Source organism: Homalodisca vitripennis, chromosome X (assembly GCF_021130785.1).
Source record: "Homalodisca vitripennis isolate AUS2020 chromosome X, UT_GWSS_2.1, whole genome shotgun sequence".
Lineage (NCBI taxonomy): Eukaryota > Metazoa > Arthropoda > Insecta > Hemiptera > Cicadellidae > Homalodisca > Homalodisca vitripennis.
In genome coordinates, this window is record NC_060215.1 from 139,731,418 (window position 1) to 139,749,585 (window position 18,168).

Sequence of the window (18,168 nt, forward strand, 5' to 3'; positions counted from 1 at the left end):
TTTTCTTTAGGGGTCAACATTAATCGTAATTGAAATTCAGTTTTAATAATACAGAACAATTCAATTGTATTATGTTAAAGCTGCAGTGGAAGGAATCCGTTAAAAGCGGTTCCCCTATCTAAGGACATACATTACATACATACATTAAGGACGGTCTGTTGTGCATACATGTATGATTCTATACAGTGCACAAAATTAAATATCAGTATTGAAATACATAGAAAGAATGAAAAATATAGTTTACAGGGGCCATTTTTCAGAAAAAAACAAAAAATTGAATTAGAAATATATATATATATATATATATATATATATATATATATATATATATATATATACCAACTTTTAACTTGGCAACATTTTTGAAATTTTAAATCCTACTTTTATTATGATTACAGACTGTGTGGTAAATCATGTCCTTCAACACCTTCAACAAACACACACCTTATTTTTCTCCGTGGAGCAAATTTTATTAAATTAACAGATCAATAATACGGAACTGTTCATTATTTATAATTTAGTTCAATTTTATTAGCGTAAAAAGTGTTCTTGTGTCCTGTCGGTAGACAATTAAAATAGAAATTTAAATATAACAAGACAGCACAAGTAGGACACTTCCAGTCGATGATTTGAGTTCTCTAGTAACAATATTTTCTATTCAAGTGAAACGGAGATTGATGAAAAAAATAGAAATGTTACATTTATTAAGTTAATACTATCATGTGGAAAGTGTTAAGATTGGTATTGTAACATTTTTTTTTTGTGAACCTTAAATTTTATAACAGAGAGTAAGAGTTAGATTTTATTAACTTTGGCAGACAGGCCTGATCAACCTGGAAAATCCATATCAGCTGGCTATTAAAACAGCTGCAGCTCAGCTGGCCAAACAACAATTGACTCCTACTTCCTGTTGGACTTTGTTACTGACTGTTAGGCTTCACGAGGCTTATCCTCCTCTCTCTCTCATGGCGATAGTTTGAAGATTGTTCAGTTGGAAATTGAGTCTCCACGAGGTTATCTATAATGTCTTTACCTACATTGCTCCCTTCCTGGCCCATTACTGGATTGTTGCCAAGGTGAGGTATTTTAATATTCTTTTAAGTCAAATAATGTGTGCTGCTACCAAGAAATTATAAATACTTTTGAATACAGATACTTGGAATTAATTTTTCTTTTTCTCAACCAACCAGAGTAAATATATTAGTGAAATTAAGAAGCAGAAATTACTTGAGCCTTTATTAATTTGTAAGTTGTACTCATAAATATAAATCCTTTCAGATTGTAAATATTATCATAGTGTTTTAATGGTTCATATTTTCTTAGATCCAAACATATGTTGTTGCAATGGTTAGAACTTTTTATTTTAAATAATGCATTTGAAATAACAACAAAATGTACTTTAGGTAATAAAATAGTGTTGTGTGGCCTATAAGTTAAAAAATTATCTGGTTTAGTCTGTTTTATTTTTGCTGTTGTTTGTAAATTCAGGATAATAAATGTTGGTAATTTATGCTACGTGCTTTGTCAAAATGTAAGTAAGAAAAGGCATTTGTAGAATAGGAAACAAATATGAAAAGTTGTTTTCAAGTGAATTCTATTTAAAGCTTATTTTATTCCTTTTCTTAAATTTACCTTGTATTTAACTCACTCTTACTTTGGTTGGTTATAAGGTCATTAATTTTACAACATCATTCAGTAACGGGTCTTTTCCTTGTTCTGACTCCGTTCTCCTACCACACTACTACTGGAAACAAGGTGGCGCCTCGGATAGTACCGTTAACAGTTAACTCTCTACTACGCCGTTAACTTGTGAAAACCACACCTACCCTTCCCACCCCCCCTAGACTGAGCAAACTGGGACCGCTACATTGAGTTTGAAGATTGTTCAGTTGGAAAATTGAGTCTCCACGAGGTTATCTATAATGTCTTTACCTACATTGCTCCCTTCCTGGCCCATTTACTGGATTGTTGCCAAGGGATTTGTTCAGGAGCGGTTTGTGTGCCTCCACATAGGTCTGCGTACCACTACCTACTCAGTGCCCGGTGCCATACCTGCTACTGTGCCTTCCTCCCTGACCGTGAGCCCTTACGGAGGCGTATGGTTGTGATCTACGTAGTTGAATAATTACTTATAAATATCTTTCTTTATTGGATACATATTGATGTTTAATGTGCTTTGTGTAAATATGTGTCTAGTTTATGTAAGTATTGTTTTGATTGATCTCTATGGGTAAAATACCAGAAGTACTAGTGGCCGGCCAAGGTAATGTTGTTTAGTGTATAATTACTGGTGTTTTGGGGTATATTGTATTGATAAATCTAAGGGTTACCTGTACCCTCAGGACTGTTGAGATCCAAATACAGAAATGGTAATCAAACCTTTTTCCATGATATGAAATGTAAAATTACATAATTTTAATAAATATTTCATTTGATAAATGTTTCTTGTGCAATAAAAAAAAAAAAGACTTTTAGAATTTTTCTAAACTTAATGATTACATTGAATGAGTTTAGCTTTCTTACATGTATTTCCTTTTCTTAAATTTACCTTGTATTTAACTCACTCTTACTTTGGTTGGTTATAAGGTCATTAATTTTACAACATCATTCAGTAACGGGTCTTTTCCTTGTTCTGACTCCGTTCTCCTACCACAACACTACTGGAAACAAGGTGGCGCCCTCGGATAGTTACCGTTAACAGTTAACTCTAAGGGTCTTTTCCTTGTTCTGACTCCGTTCTCTCCTACCACACTACTACTGGAAACAAGGTGGCGCCCTCGGATAGTACCGTTAACAGTTTAACTCTACTACGCCGTTCAACTTGTGAAAACCACACCTAACCTTCCCACCCCCTAGACTGAGCAAACTGGGACCGCTACATTTGGCGCCCAATCACCATTTCTTGTGACGCTTCGGCTGTTGGTGTTGGAGCGGTACTCTCCCAGATGTCAGAGGAAGGAGAAAATGTGATTGCCTATGCAAGTCGGACATTGAGCAAAACTGAGCAAAAGTTTTCTGCTACAGAGCGGGAGTGTTTGGCCGTCATTTGGTCAATTGAAAAGTTCCGCCCTTATATAGAAGGAGTTCACTTTGTTGTTGTAACTGACCATCACAGTTTGTTATGGCTTCATAATTTAAAAGATCCTCAAGGAAGATTGGCACGGTGGGCATTACGTCTTCAACCTTTTAACTTCACTTTGCTGCAATCGCAAAGGTAAAGAACACGTCGTTCCGGATCTTTTATCTAGGAACCCATTAGAATCTGTACCTGCAGAATTTATCGTTGATTCCCTCACTAAACTGTTTTTCCGATTGGGGACAAGTGGTATCTGAAGATGAACAATATTTTGGATTCAAATCCTATGCTTCCTGATGGCTATAATCTTGTTGCTGGAAACTCTGCGCTAGTTAAGTATATGACAAACACCCTTCTTCCTTCAGCCTGTATGTATGCAAAGTACTATAGCCATATGCCAAAGGTTACATTGGGCTATGCTGGCAAGATGTTAAAGCAAATGATGAGGTTCGTTTAAAGTAACGATAAAGAATTTTTTTTTTGCTAAAACGATATCGTCCTTAAGGTAAAGCAGTTGTCTGATTACATGTCTTCTATATTTAAAGGTCCCATAAGCTTCGCTGATGATTTTTTCAATATACAGTGGTAAACTTCATTAAATTGTCCTTATCATAGTCATAAGTGATGTTTGTTTGTATAAATTAGGGAACCGGGATTGACGTTTCAGTCTAGACGTTGCAAGCACTTTCAAGACTTCTTCCAGAATTTCAAGATGTTTCTCAAAGGTCTGTGTGACTATTATTACGTCATCAAGGTAGATAAAGACAAAAGGTTCCAAGTCCATCCCTAATATATTATCAACCAATCGTTGCCAGGTGGCTGGTGCATGTGTGGAGTCCAAAATGGGAGAACATTAAAGTGGAAAAGACCTCTTCTTGGATTGTAAAGGCAGTTTTCTCTTTACTTGAAGCTTCAAGGGGAATCTGCAGTAAGCGCTTTTGATATCCAACGCAGACAAGTATTGGGCATCCCTTAAGCGATCCAAAATCGAAGTGACATGAGGTAAGGGGTAAGCATCTCTGCAAGTGACTGAGTTGACTTTCCGGAAATCGACGCATAAACCTTTGGCCACCATCAGGTTTGTCCACAAGTATGATTGGGGAGGACCAAGCACTTCTTGAAGGTTCTACAACACCCAGTTCAATCAATTTTATCAAGTTCGGCATACACAAGCTGCAATCTAGCGGGAGATGGGATAGTGATGTAGCGTTGCTTTATGGGAGAAGCATCTCCGTGTCAATTTTATGCTGCATAAATGGGTTCTTCCTAATTTTCTCTCCTTGATTGCAAAAGTACTTCTCCAAAAGATTATTTAAGTCTTCTTCCCTTTGTGACGTAGTCAATACGGTAGAGTCTTGTAGACCAATTGCACATATCGGGCCCCACGTTGGGCGCCAATGTAGCGGTCCCAGTTTGCTCAGTCTAGGGGGTGGGAAGGGTAGGTGTGGTTTTCACAAGTTAACGGCGTAGTAGAGTTAACTGTTAACGGTAATATCCGAGGCGCCACCTTGTTTATAGTAGTAGTGTGGTAGGAGAACGAGTCAGAACAAGGAACGACCCGTTTACCCTGTGAATGATGTTGTAAAATTAATGACTTTATAACCAACCAAAGTAGAGTGAGTTAAATACAAGGTAAATTTAAGAAAAGGAAAATACATGTAAGAAAGCTAAACTCTCATTCGTTAATCATTAAGTTTAGAAAAATTCTAAAAGTCTGTTTTTTTTTTTATTGCACAAGAAACATTTATCAAATGAAATATTTATTAAAATTATGTAATTTTACATTTCATATCATGGGACAAAAGGTTTGATTACCATTTCTGTATTTGGATCTCAACAGTCTGAGGGTACAGGTAACCCTTAGATTTATCAATACAATATACCCTAAACACCAGTAATTATACACTAAACAACATTACCTTGGCCGGCCACTAGTACTTCTGGTATTTTACCCATAGATATCAATCAAACAATACTTACATAAACTAGACACATATTTACACAAAGCACATTAAAACATTAAACATCAATATGTGATCCAATAAAGAAAGAAAATATAATAATAATTATTCAACTACGTAGATCACAACCATACGCCTCCGTAAGGGCTCACGGTCAGGGAGGAAGGCACAGTAGCAGGTATGGCACGGGCACTGAGTAATGTAGTGGTACGCAGACCTATGTGGAGGCACACAAACCGCTGAACAAATCCAAATCCTTGGCAACAATCCATAATGGGCCAGGAAGGGAGCAATGTAGGTAAAGACACATTATAGATAACCTCGTGAGACTCAATTTCCAACTGAAACAATCTTCAAACTCAATGTAGCGGTCCCAGTTTTGCTCAGTCTAGGGGGTGGGAAGGTAGGTGTGGTTTTCACAAGTTAACGGCGTAGTAGAGTTAACTGTTAACGGTACTATCCGAGGGCGCCACCTTGTTTCCAGTAGTAGTGTGGTAGGAGAACGGAGTCAGAACCAAGGAAAAGACCGTTACTGAATGATGTTGTAAAATTAATGTGACCTTATAACCAAACCAAGTAAGAGTGAGTTAAATACAAGGTAAATTTAAAGAAAAGGAATAAAAAAACTTTAAATAGAATTCACTTGAAAACATCTTTTCATATTTGTTTCCTATTTATTCTACAAATGCCTTTTCTTACTTACATTTTGACAAAGCACGTAGCATAAATTACCAACATTTATTTATCCTGAATTTACAAACAACAGCAAAAATAAAAACAACTAACAGATAATTTTTTAACTATAGGCCACCAACAACACTATTTATTACCTAAAGTACATTTGTTGTTGTTATTTCAAATTTTATTATTATTTAAAGTTCTCTAACCATTGCACAACATATGTTTGATCTAAGAAAATATAAACCATTTATCTAGAAAATATGACATTAACTATGATAATATTTACATCTGAAAGGATTTATATTTATGAGTACAACTTAAAAATTAATAAAGGCTCAAGTAATTCTCTGCTTCTTAATTTCACTAATATATTTACTCTGGTTGGTTGAGAAAAGAAAAATTAATTCCAAGTATCTGTATTCAAAAGTATTTATAATTTCTTGGTAGCACACATTATTTGACTTAAAAGAATATTAAAATACCTCACCTTGGCAACAATCCAGTAATGGGCAGGAAGGGAGCAATGTAGGTAAAGACATTATAGATAACCTCGTGGAGACTCAATTTCCAACTGAAATCTTCAAACTATCGCCATGAGAGAGAGAGGATAAGCCTCGTGAAGCCTAACAGTCAGTAACAAAGTCCAACAGGAAGTAGGAGTCAATTGTTGTTTGGCCAGCTGGAGCTGCAGCTGTTTAATAGCCAGCTGATATGGATTTTCCAGGTTGATCAGGCCTGTCTGCCAAAGTTAATAAAATCTAACTCTTACTCTCTGTTATAAAATTTAAGGTTCACAAAAAAAAAATGTTACAGTATATTACATCTATGGTTAATAAAAGTAATTTGAAATTTTTCTTTGACTTTAATGGTTGTTAAGTAAAACCGCCCCTAATAATGTTACAATTTGTACTTCAGAAATATACAATCAAACCTACAGTTTTAGTCTAAAAACCTATATTTCATCATGCCTTTGGACGGATACCTCGCTTGAGGACAGAAGCAGTCAACAAACATGACACACTTTGTCAAGAGACATGATTTTAAATATGGATACAAATCCATTTGGAAGGAATATAACTTCTTTATTTGGAAAATAAACATTTAACTGTATTTGGGAACTGCTGTGGCATATTGCTAAAAATATAAACTTTGCTTAATATACACAGTATCAAAGCAGATAATAACTTGGTCCATACAAAAGTTGTAAAATTGTCCTATTCTACTTTTCAAAAAGTGATATTACTGTCTTATGACCTGAATATTAAATTTATTAAAGATAAATGGCTATAAAATCTATTTAGTTGATAAGAAATAAAAATTTACAAATTGTGTTTGTTAGAAACTCTATACAGAAATATTTAGTTTTTAAGTATTGTGTTTTTAAATGTAATATTACACTTAGATTGTATAAAAATATCTACCTTTATGCTCAGACTTTAAAGAAAATTCAAAATTTAATTCTAACTCTGTTTTTCAACAGATTAAGAAACACACAAAAACAGTAAAATATGTTTTACATAATAAAACAGTAAATAAAACTATGTATGATGCAAGAAATCTGTTAATATTTTGTCAATTTACCATGTGGTAATAACAGTATAAACACAAAAAGATTTTCAAGTCTACCATCTGTTAAACTTAGTTGAAATTTAGTTACCAGTGTTGCTAAATTTGATTCTTACCTTTTGTACTTTTTTGACTCGTGGTATCACTGGTCTTTTCTACTGCTCTTTTCTTAGATTTATTGATTTCTTCTTGCTCTTTATTGAGCCAGTCAATAACAGCAGAAAAGTCGAGATCTTCCCGTACATTTTCTGAAATAATAAACCAGCCAGATAGTCTAGCTTAATGCTGTTGTCACAATGTAATATACACTATCAACGGTAATATATACATTACAAAAGGCAGTGTACAGACATTACATTGTTTTGCTTACTGGATGGACACAGTGTAAGAGTTCTCCACTGTGTATTTTGGCGCAAAAATTGACAGTTACACATTTTTATATTACAAATCCTTTTTACTGGCTTACAAGCTGTTTCGTTTCCCCAGGAGGGTTCACTTCTGACTGGTTTATACCTTCCAGTTGAACGTACACTGGGTACAACTAAAACCGGTGTCACTTAAATCTAGAGAACCCTATGAATATCCAGGAGCGGCACATAACTAACTGCAAATGTTGAGGTTCTGGGGTGCAAGGGTAGATCAATAGGTTTAGTCTACTGCGGGAGATGACTGTTGGAGTTGGTGGGGCTCCTTAAGTGTCAAAGGTTTTTGCTAGCCTAGACATAAGGGCGTGCCACCCCAAGCCTACTTTGACTGGAGAGGCTGGTTCAAAGCTGACTTCCCCTTCTACCAACAACACTGACCAACAAGACTGAGATTGTTTTCTGCCTCCCTAAAGGAAGCGATGTCGGCAAAGAGGCCACTCTGTTTCTATATACTATTTTTTATTAGGCTATAAGTAGGTAAATGCTCGTACGCATGTACGTATTATAAATATAAAAAGTTAGACTGAGTGGTCTCTTTCTCGCTGATGTTGCTTCCTTTTGGGAGGCAGAAAACAAGAATCGATTGTCAGAATGACATGTAATTTTTACAATAAGTCAAATAAAGTCTTGTTCTTTCTAATAATGTAGTTTCTTTGAATCCTAGGTAGGAAAAACTCTTCCAAAAGTAGTTGACTACGAATAATACAAAAATACCATAAAAACAAGTCAGATTTAAAGAGATTTTCTTTAGCAAAAAGTGAACAAACTAACAAACACCACTATAAAGAATAAATGTATTTAAAAACTTCACAGAAATATAAATGCACTATCATATGAAGACGTCAGGGGGAAAAACAGGCTCAGTCCATTTTTTTCAAAATACGTTTTTTTCTATTTATAATAAAATTGAACATTGTTAAACATATCTATACATCAATTTTGGGCAAAAACAAGCTCAGTCCCTAGTAATAAGAATAAGAAAAATCCACGTCCTGGGGAAGAACGAGCTTAGTCCTACTTTTGTGGGGAAAAAAAGGCTCAGTCCAGCTGAGAACTGTGGGAGTGGGATCAGCTGATCTGTTTATTTTGTCTTTCTTGGATTGGATTGGTGGTGTTGTTTTAAAAGTTAATCCTGTTAACATGTTCACTCTGTTATGATTGTAAAGTTCCTCTGCAAGTGAAGATAGTAAGCTTATGTTTTTATGTTTGTAGTTGAGCTAAAGAGGGAAATGTGATGTAGGCTAATTTTTTAGTGAATGTGTCAGAACAAGTGCAAATTCAACATAACCTCCAAACATTAGTTGTGTGAGTAGCAAGATAACTGTAGATATATTGCTTAGGCCTTGTATATTTAAGTTATTGGCATGGATAGTGGAGAGGACGATATTCCTCAAGTGCAATGCCTTGCTGCAACAAAGCAAACCAACGAGCAGCTTTCAAAAAAAAACGGAAAAAATATGGCAGGATGTCGGCTGTGAGTAAAATGCTAAAAATTCAAAGCCATGAAATGGCAGTGACTGTCAGTGTTTGCTTTCGTGGCTGTTTCAGACGAGTAAATGAGACATCTCGGAATAAGATTCTCTCCGACTTTAATCTTATGAGGTCACATGATGAACAAAATAGCTATTTATGTGGGTTAATAACTGTCATACCTGTTCAGCGTAGAAGGCCCTAGAGTAGAAAATGCTAGAGAAAATCAAGCATCTTATGCCTATAAAGTACGAGTATTGAAAGATAAACTGTTAGTAGAAGAAAGCATTTGTCGTAAGGCATTCATTTCTATTCACGGAATTTCCAAAGCCAAAGTTGAGTTCTTGGTTAAGAGTCTTAAATCTGCTGGCACTTCACCAAAGGACAAACGTGGTAAACATTTAAATAGGCCACATAGAGTATCTAATGAAACTGTAGATCTTATACGTGATCACATAAAATCATTTAAAGGAAGATCATCGCACTATAGCCTCCACAAAAGTAACAAAACCTACCTACCTGAAGAATTGAATGTTTTCGAAAAATGCATCAAATGTTTCAGACAAAATATCCAAATGCAAAGGTATCATATGAAACATATAGACAATGTTTTTGCAGTGACTTTAACATCAGTTTTGGCTACCCCAGAACTGACACTTGCAGTAAGTGCGTTGAACTAACGGCCAAAATTACAGGGCTACAGAAACAATTAAAAAATAACAGAGAATCCGATGATGTTGCTAACATTAATAAGGAAATAAACTTCTCTTGAAAATGAAGCAAAACTCCACAAAATCAAAGCAGATGTGTTTCTACAAAAGGAAAACACGTGCCAAACAATTATGTAAGCAATCAGTGGAACATGAGGCCATAAGTATGGACTTTGGTAAGAAATTTACAATTGCCGAATATTACCACTAATGACATCTACTACAAGCGGCAGTTATCAATGTATGCTTTTAACATACATGAGTTGTCTAGTGCGAAAAGTATTTTTTTACCTATATCCTGAGACTGAAGGAAAGAAAGGGAGTGATGATGTTTCTTCTTTCCTACACAATTTTGTCTATGAACATCTGGATGAAAAAATTAGACACCTTCACATATTCTGTGACTCTTGCTCGGGCCAGAACAAAAAACTTCACAATGATAAGATTTTTACATTATCTTGTTTATGAAGCAAAGAAACTTGACTCCATCAAAGTAACATTTCCCTGTGCGTGGCCATTCATACATGGAATGCGACAAGAATATGGGGCTTGTCAACACACAAAATCTAAGGCAGAACTTCCTTCAGATTGGATTGAAGTTTTTGAAAATGCTAGAAAGAACCCTTTTTCCCTTTAAAAGTTGTGAGTATTGACAATCAATTCTGTAGACAGTGGACAAAATTCTTGGACACATTATATATGAAAAAATGCCCATTTGCTACCAGGACTATAAAGGAGCTTAAAATTTCCAAGGAAGGCAATGGTAATGAACAAAAATTGTGCTGAGGAGTTCTTACTATGCAGCGTGGGACAAATGTTCAATCCTGCCAAAGAAAAAAACCCATTCTTCAACAGTATGTGCTGAAAATGAATTTCTAATGCCAGAAAAAATCTTATGATGGTAAAGTGAACATTTTAAAGAACCTAATTTAACTGTTAAACAATTTTAACTTGCTAGGCCTTATTGCAATTTATTATTTTGTTACAGGTCCACTGCCTAATCAAGAAGGCCAAATACAAATGACTTGAAAGATTTAAAGATATTTTGTAGTAGTGCTGCCCAAGAATACTTCACCAATCTTCCCCATTTGGATGAATAAAATTAGGGTCTTAAATGAAGCCAATCCAAATTAAATTATATTTTCAATGTGCTAAGTTTTATATGTAAAATAAATATCTGTATTATTTTGGACTTGGGTTTGTGTTAACTATCCTAGTCTCAATCCTCGTTTTAGTACGATGGGGAAAGAACAGGCTCAGTCCGGGATGAGCCTGTTTTTTCACTGTAAAAACTGTACTTTAACCAAATATTTTAAAAACGTTGATGTTAATATTTATTTTTTTTTTAAATACACAATTAAATAGTGAAATTAAAAGAGTTAAATATTAACAATAGCATTTAAAAAATAACCTGACCTTAAAACTAACTTAGAAACTAGACTTTAAACTTTAAAATCTATTTCCTGAAAAGTTTGCAAAATGTGACTGAGCTTGTTTTTCCCCTGACGTCTTCATATAGAACAGACAAATTCTGTTTGTAGAGTGTTATATTAATTAAACATACAATATTCAATCAACGACTATGCCCAATCATACTTTGTAAGTATGACCCTATTAAAAGTTACTTTGTAATCAACACTATTTAGGATCACAAAAACAGAAATTCTATTTTAATATTTCTTGCAAAATTTTATTGGGCTATTTTTTTACTGAAATACAGATAGAGTAATCGTAAATCACATACAGTTCAAAACAGTTTATTGTAATTCTGTTACTGTGTAAAACTGAAAACCAAAATTTGTTTTGACACATTGGCCTAGTTGTTTTTTCCAGCGGTGTGAGGGTAGTAACTAGCAATTAATTTGGCATATGTGTAAAGATTTCCTATTCATGTTACCAACATAGATTCATGTTCCTATTCCTTTACAGCTGAACTAAGTTATTGCCTTGAATATTTTACTCTTATGTTTAGAACAAATCAGGCTATAAGGTTAATGTATTGAATTGTTTTAACACTTTGAGAGTGGACCTGTAGTTTACAGAAAGTCAAAACTCCTGTAGTGTTACGGACAGCAAAACTTCCAAAGAACATGCATCTCGTAGTTTTTCGTGATTGACGTTTCCAACTGAATTATATTGCGTAATATCACCGGTTCTGCTTGCCCAGTGATGTCTTTTGAGATGTTAGTTATACATTTCTCCACTAAAACATGTGCAATGTATTGAATCAGCTTATTTACAAAGCAACATGGTATTGATATTGGCTTATTTTGCTACAGAGCAACATGTTGGTTGTCTTTTGTTTTGTTTAAATTAAAAGCAACAATTACTCACCAGGAATTCTTTTAAAATATAATTAAACTGTTTAATCAAGAGTCAATTACGTAATTACATCTTACCCTTTATGGGCGATTGCTGCTTCTCAAGCGATTGAGACTTTTCCGTCTCCACTTTTTGATTAGAACTCTTGAGTTCTTTCCCCTCCTCATCCTCTTCATTGGAAGATTCCTCAAGAGGGAAGATACTGGCATGCTCCAGACGCTCTTCCTTAGGTTTCTTAATCGAGAAAGACACAGGAGCTACACAACAGACAAAACAAATTAAGTAAAGTCTTATTCCACCCATAAGCCCTAAATCTATGTCCATATAATATTTCAAAAGTTGCCAATAATAAACACATAAACGTTTTCTGTTCGATTCTGTACAACTACTGGGCAAGCCAAACAAAGTTATTGAATATACTTAGCCAATACATTGAATATACTTAGCCAATACATTGAATATACTTAGCCAATACATTGAATATATTTAGCCAATACGTAATTTTAACTATTCCATTCAGAAATGTCTAAGCATATATTTTAAACTTAATGATTACTAGTGATTGGTAAACAATTTCACATGAAATCCTTTTTCTTGGTTGGTTCATTAATTAGAGTTTTGACAAAGCACACCCAATCTTCTTAATCTCTTTACAAGCTAGTGACAATTTAGAAAATGATAATAAAAATATATCAATAATTTAACTGTAATACAATAAAAATGGTTCTACAGGAAATTAAAAATAAACACAATAAAATACATAACCTAAAACACAAAATATATTAACTTACATTTAGATACAGTGGTGTGTGTGTGTTTGCGCGTGTGTGTGCGTGCACAGGTGCGGATGCATATATGTGGAATACTGTTCGAACTTGCAGGAATTTGGAATAGGCGGATTTCATTAATAATATCGACATATCTGTGTTTATCGGCTCGTGAACAAGTGAAAGTCGGAAAGGAAAGGAAGTGACCTTCGGAGATATGTACGTTCATCCGTCGATGCCTATCAATCCATCCCCCTCTTACGTTCCAAACACATGACTCATTAGTCATAATTAAGTTAGTGTTCACTCTAGTGTTTTTTTTATGGACTGTGTGCACTTATAGCAAACATATTGTAAAGGTTTGTTCTGTGAGTGTTGAGTTACTGTACGGAGTAACTGTGCTTTTTTTACTTATGTTCTTAGTCATGGTAGTTCTTGACACCAACTGTTAAACATTAATTATGGCAAGTAAATGAATTCGTGTTGTTTACAACAAAATTTGATGTGCTAAAAAGACTGGAAAAATTAGATAGTGCATCTAAATTACCAGTTGAATATGGTGTCGGAAAAGCAACGATTAGTGACTGAAAAAATAATTATGATAAAATTTAGCAGTTTTGTTCTGCTTTGATTGAAAAATCTCTTAAAAAACTACTGTGTCTTCATATGAAAAACTTGATGAGGCCTCATTCTTGAGGTTCACTCAACAGAGACAGAAAGGAATCCCTTATTTCTGGTCCTTTGGTAAAAGAAAAGGCGCTTCAACTAAACAACATTATGGATGGTGATCCTTCATTTACAACTGAGGTTTTTTGGATCATTAGAAGAAAAGGCACGGAATTAGACAGCTTACGGATTGCTGGGGAGAAGCTGTCAGCTGACAACTAAGCAGCTGCCAATTATCTAAAGGATTTTTTCAAAGCTTATAATGAGTTTATAATGGATAAACGTCTAGAGCTACGCGTCCACTGGGTCAGCACGGGATTTTTCAAAAGTTAAAAGCATTGAATTAAATGAGCATGCGCTCACTGCGTCATCACAGCCGTCAACGGCATTCCGCACCTTCAGTATGTCCGATAGAAAGTCTGGAACTACAAACTGTAGGACATTTCCGTGACGGCGGATCCGCCCGACCGATCCAGTACGCGGTCGGTACGGCATTTTCAGCTTTCTACGATGGAATATTTTAACAATGTGAGAAGAGAAAAAGTCTGGGAAGAAATTGGAGCTGCGATGAAACTACCAGGTTTTTCTCCATTTTCTTAATACATTAGGGCGTCAATAATCCGTTCTAAGTTCGATTAGTCTCTCCTCTATATAATTCTGCTTCCAGCATCAGTTATAGTGTTTCAAAATTGTCGTGTGTCATCTTGAAGTACTCAACCATAAGTTATGGGAACAAAGCGTGAAATTCACCGCAAATCACCATAACCTTTTTCTGTTAATGTTATGAGTCCAAAACCTCCTTTTTCTTATTTTATCACTCTCCTCTTCTTCTATCAAAAACACACTCACTACTGCAATTTCTTCCTCCACATTTATCTTTAAACAGTTCCTCTCCCAAACTGACTTCTGTTTTGGCGGAAGGAGGACAGTGCGGAACGCCCGATCCAGTGCGCGCACCCCCTCTAAAAATGTCGTGACTGCCGTGACGACCGTACCGACCCAGTGAGCGGGTAGCTCAACTGTCTTAGCTTGCAGCAAAGCCTTGGCAACAAACAAACGTCCGCTGATGGTAAAAGGCAAATCGGCAAAACCACAAACGTTCAAAAACATTAACATTAACTCACTTCCTATGTATTTTAAGAATCAAATAAAAGCTTGGATGGACTGCAACTTGTTCAAGGAATGGTTTGATCAACAATTTGTCCCTTAAGTAACTGCGCTCAATGACTGACGAATGTAGACTCTGTGGAGAAGAGGAGGAATCAGCAGAGCATATTTGGTTAGATTGTCCTGCCATCTCAAAAATTCAGAATATTCCTGGGAGCATATCTCCTCAGCCCCAAGGATATCAGAGAACAGGAGCCCTCAAATCTGACAGGCTTCTGTAAAAGCCTCGGACTTTGAGGACACAAATTTAAGTAAGGGAGGCACAAAGAACTTTTTAAGACCAAGCGTGGGGACAAACCGTCCTTTTCCCTCAAGACAAAAAAAAAAACTCAATAGAAGAAATGGATTGCCTGATCATGCTCTGATGTTTATAGACAATGCGCCGTTCCACCCAGAAGAAATGTAACTTGTTTATGAAGACATCAAAGCAATTTTTCTGCCAAATTTTACTTAAATTTTCAACCTATCGACCAGGGTGTGTTGCAGCCCGTTAGACAAAAATACAGAAATATGCCGTTTTGTACCTTACATGAAGATGATAAAAATGAACTCATAATCCTTCAAAAACTTATAAACATGTAAAAAAAAAAGGAAAATATAGTAAAACATGTGATTTACTGGGTTGCTGAAACGTGGCTTAACAACAATAAAGATACAATACAAAAATCGTGGAAGAATCTCTGACCGACATTAGAATTTGTTGAAACAACTTTTACACCATTAAATGATTGTGAATTTCTTCCAGTACTACTCAAGAATTCCTAGCTGTGAAAAAGCCAGTAACTTTCTAGCTGTGAAACTTTCTTGTACATTATATTTTGTATTGTTTTTTTCACAAACGTATTTTATATTAATTTCTACAGTTTTAACCCTTTTAACCCCAGCCATTTTTCCATGGACTTGCCAGAAAGCCCATGGCGATAAGGGACCGTAGTGCAGAATTGAGGGAAAATACATCTAGTTTTCTTATTTTTGAAGATAATTTTTAGGTTTTTGTTTTAAATTGTTCACAAATAAGTGTACTCTTAGATGTAATAGTTAAAAAGTACTTTTACAGAATGATTTGTTTTTTTTAGCGTATTTATACATAAAAAAATTTTTATTTTTTTTATTTTTTATAGTTTGGACATACATAAAGGGTAGAAAAAAAAATTGTAGCCCCTGAAAAATGAAACAATTTTGTTGTACACATATTTCTTACTACACACACAAAATTTGAAGAACTTTCCTTGATAAATGCAGGAGATATATCCAATTAATTGTATTGCTGCATAAGCACTTCTTCATATATTTCCACATACACGTCAGTAGAAGTATACAGATATGTATACTTGTTTTTGAACTTTTGAAATAATAACAATTGTAAAATAACACAAACTAATTGTAATGGTTTGTAAGACTAAAACTTGTTTAATTTTTCAAAAAAGTAAAAGAAATAATATTTACAATATATACATTTTATATAAACAACTCAATTCAATGTCTTCAAAAACAGCACATTCACCACTAATAATAGGGTACTTTGGGATTATACCGACCACACCAGTATGAAGAACACAAAAATATAAATTTATAGAAACAAACATGATAGAACGAAAAAACAACTCTTTAATTACAAAATTACAAACTTACAAGCATTTCCAGGCATTGTGATCGGTATTGTTGTCGCTGTTATCTTATCTTTCTCGAGAATCCCGATTACGACAGGCCACGCGGCATCACATGATTTGCACCGGACATAATTGCCTTTCCATTACAATTCAATATTTCTTATCTTTCTTATCAGATCCTCTAGAATTTGATATTTTACTGATAGGTACTATCTCGAGGGATGTTTTTCTTTCGTTGACATCAGCGCGAAGGCATGGCACTCGCATTTTGGGTGGCGGAGTGTGATCAAGAATAAAAACAAGTTTTGAGTGTTTTTTCAATAAAGAGTTTAGTTTTAGTTTGATCATGTTTGTTTTTATTGAACTTTTGTGTTTGGAGAAATGTAGAGGTAAAACACGGAAGTACAACAAAGCGACGCACCAGCTGAAAGGGCGGCGAGACTCTGCAATCACGTTATCTACTAGACCGCTCGACTTTGACCTCTGTCTGAGGATGGGGAGGGTTTGCGATAAGACAATTCCTGTTTTATATTGACGAAATATTGTTCTATGCTAATCTAGTAATCAGTAGAAGCAAAATGTCAAATAACGATTCATGTCTGAGTGTGGTCGGTATAATCCCAAATTACCAATAATAGTGTTTATCAAAGTGTTTTCACTCACCGGTAACTTTTCTCTACGACGTTTACTTTTTTTTTACTAATAATACAATAAATCACACAAAAAACAACTGCTTTCAATCACGCAAACTAATTGAGGTTATAAGTCAGCATACAACAATGCAACTGAAGTCGTCTGACAGCTGACATCAACAAATAAACTACGCTCAACGACGACGAAATACGATGCCAATTGGAAGGTTTATTGTTTTTGCATGTAGCCCGTTTCTTCACCGACTACTATACCGAAACTGATGGCATTTGGACATATTATTAGCCAGCTACATTAAATTCTCGAGACGTCCGGTATATCGGACGTTGGGCATTTTAGCTAGACCACCTCTGTCCGATATATCGGACGCCGGGGCTAAAAGGGTTAAACCTTCCCTCGCCGTACACAGATATATTAGAATGGAAGACTTTGACCAAACACCAAATACAGTTATATCCGATATTATAGATTATGTCTCTTGGAGAGTTTTTAGTTTACAAAAGGTCTTTGAAATGCCCGGTGCATGCTCCATGCTTATCGTGGTTGCCAATGTGCTTATCGGTTGGTTATTTATAAACGACCTTCACTCTGCGGCAGGAGGTGGGTAGTGCCCTTTTTCTAATTCAGACGAACTGCTCGTCAGTTCGGCATCTCCTACAGAGCCATAACCAAACATATCCGTGGTATGTATTCTCGCTTGTCACGATCGTGCCCGTCTACTACGTATCTCGTTATTATTATATCTACATCATATTGGTAGTGTTGTGATTGGTTTGACATATTTATCTTGTTTTATAGTAAAATGTAATTGAACTTTTCAGTTTAATTGCATTTTAACAGTTTTGTAAATAGTTATATTTTATTTTTATTAATTAATATGGTAATTTTAAGTAAAATTCCCTGTTTTACACTTTTTTTCTTTTACCTTTCATAATTTAGCTATAATACAAATTAGCTTTGAACTTAAAGAAACACATTTTTTTACTTGTCTTGCATAAGAAAGTATTTAAAAGTATTTATTTTTGGGCTCTGTTAGAAATAGGTGGATTTTCGGAATAGCGGGTCTCTTCTATATTGACCTGGTAAAAATTAATGA

The 18,168-nt window shown here is 35.0% G+C and overlaps 1 protein-coding gene across 4 annotated transcripts in view; it reads right to left on the minus strand.

The window, feature by feature from the left end:
- The window catches only part of LOC124369914 (splicing factor, suppressor of white-apricot homolog), a 104,866-nt gene that overhangs the window by 45,467 nt on the left and 41,231 nt on the right, over positions 1-18,168 (minus strand). For all 4 annotated transcript variants that reach the window (XM_046828094.1, XM_046828092.1, XM_046828091.1 and 1 more), the window contains exons 10-11: positions 12,289-12,468; positions 7,401-7,532 (exon numbers count right to left, since the gene is read on the minus strand). In XM_046828094.1, the coding sequence (XP_046684050.1) occupies positions 7,401-7,532; positions 12,289-12,468 (312 nt within the window). The remainder of the gene's footprint in view (positions 1-7,400; positions 7,533-12,288; positions 12,469-18,168) is intronic.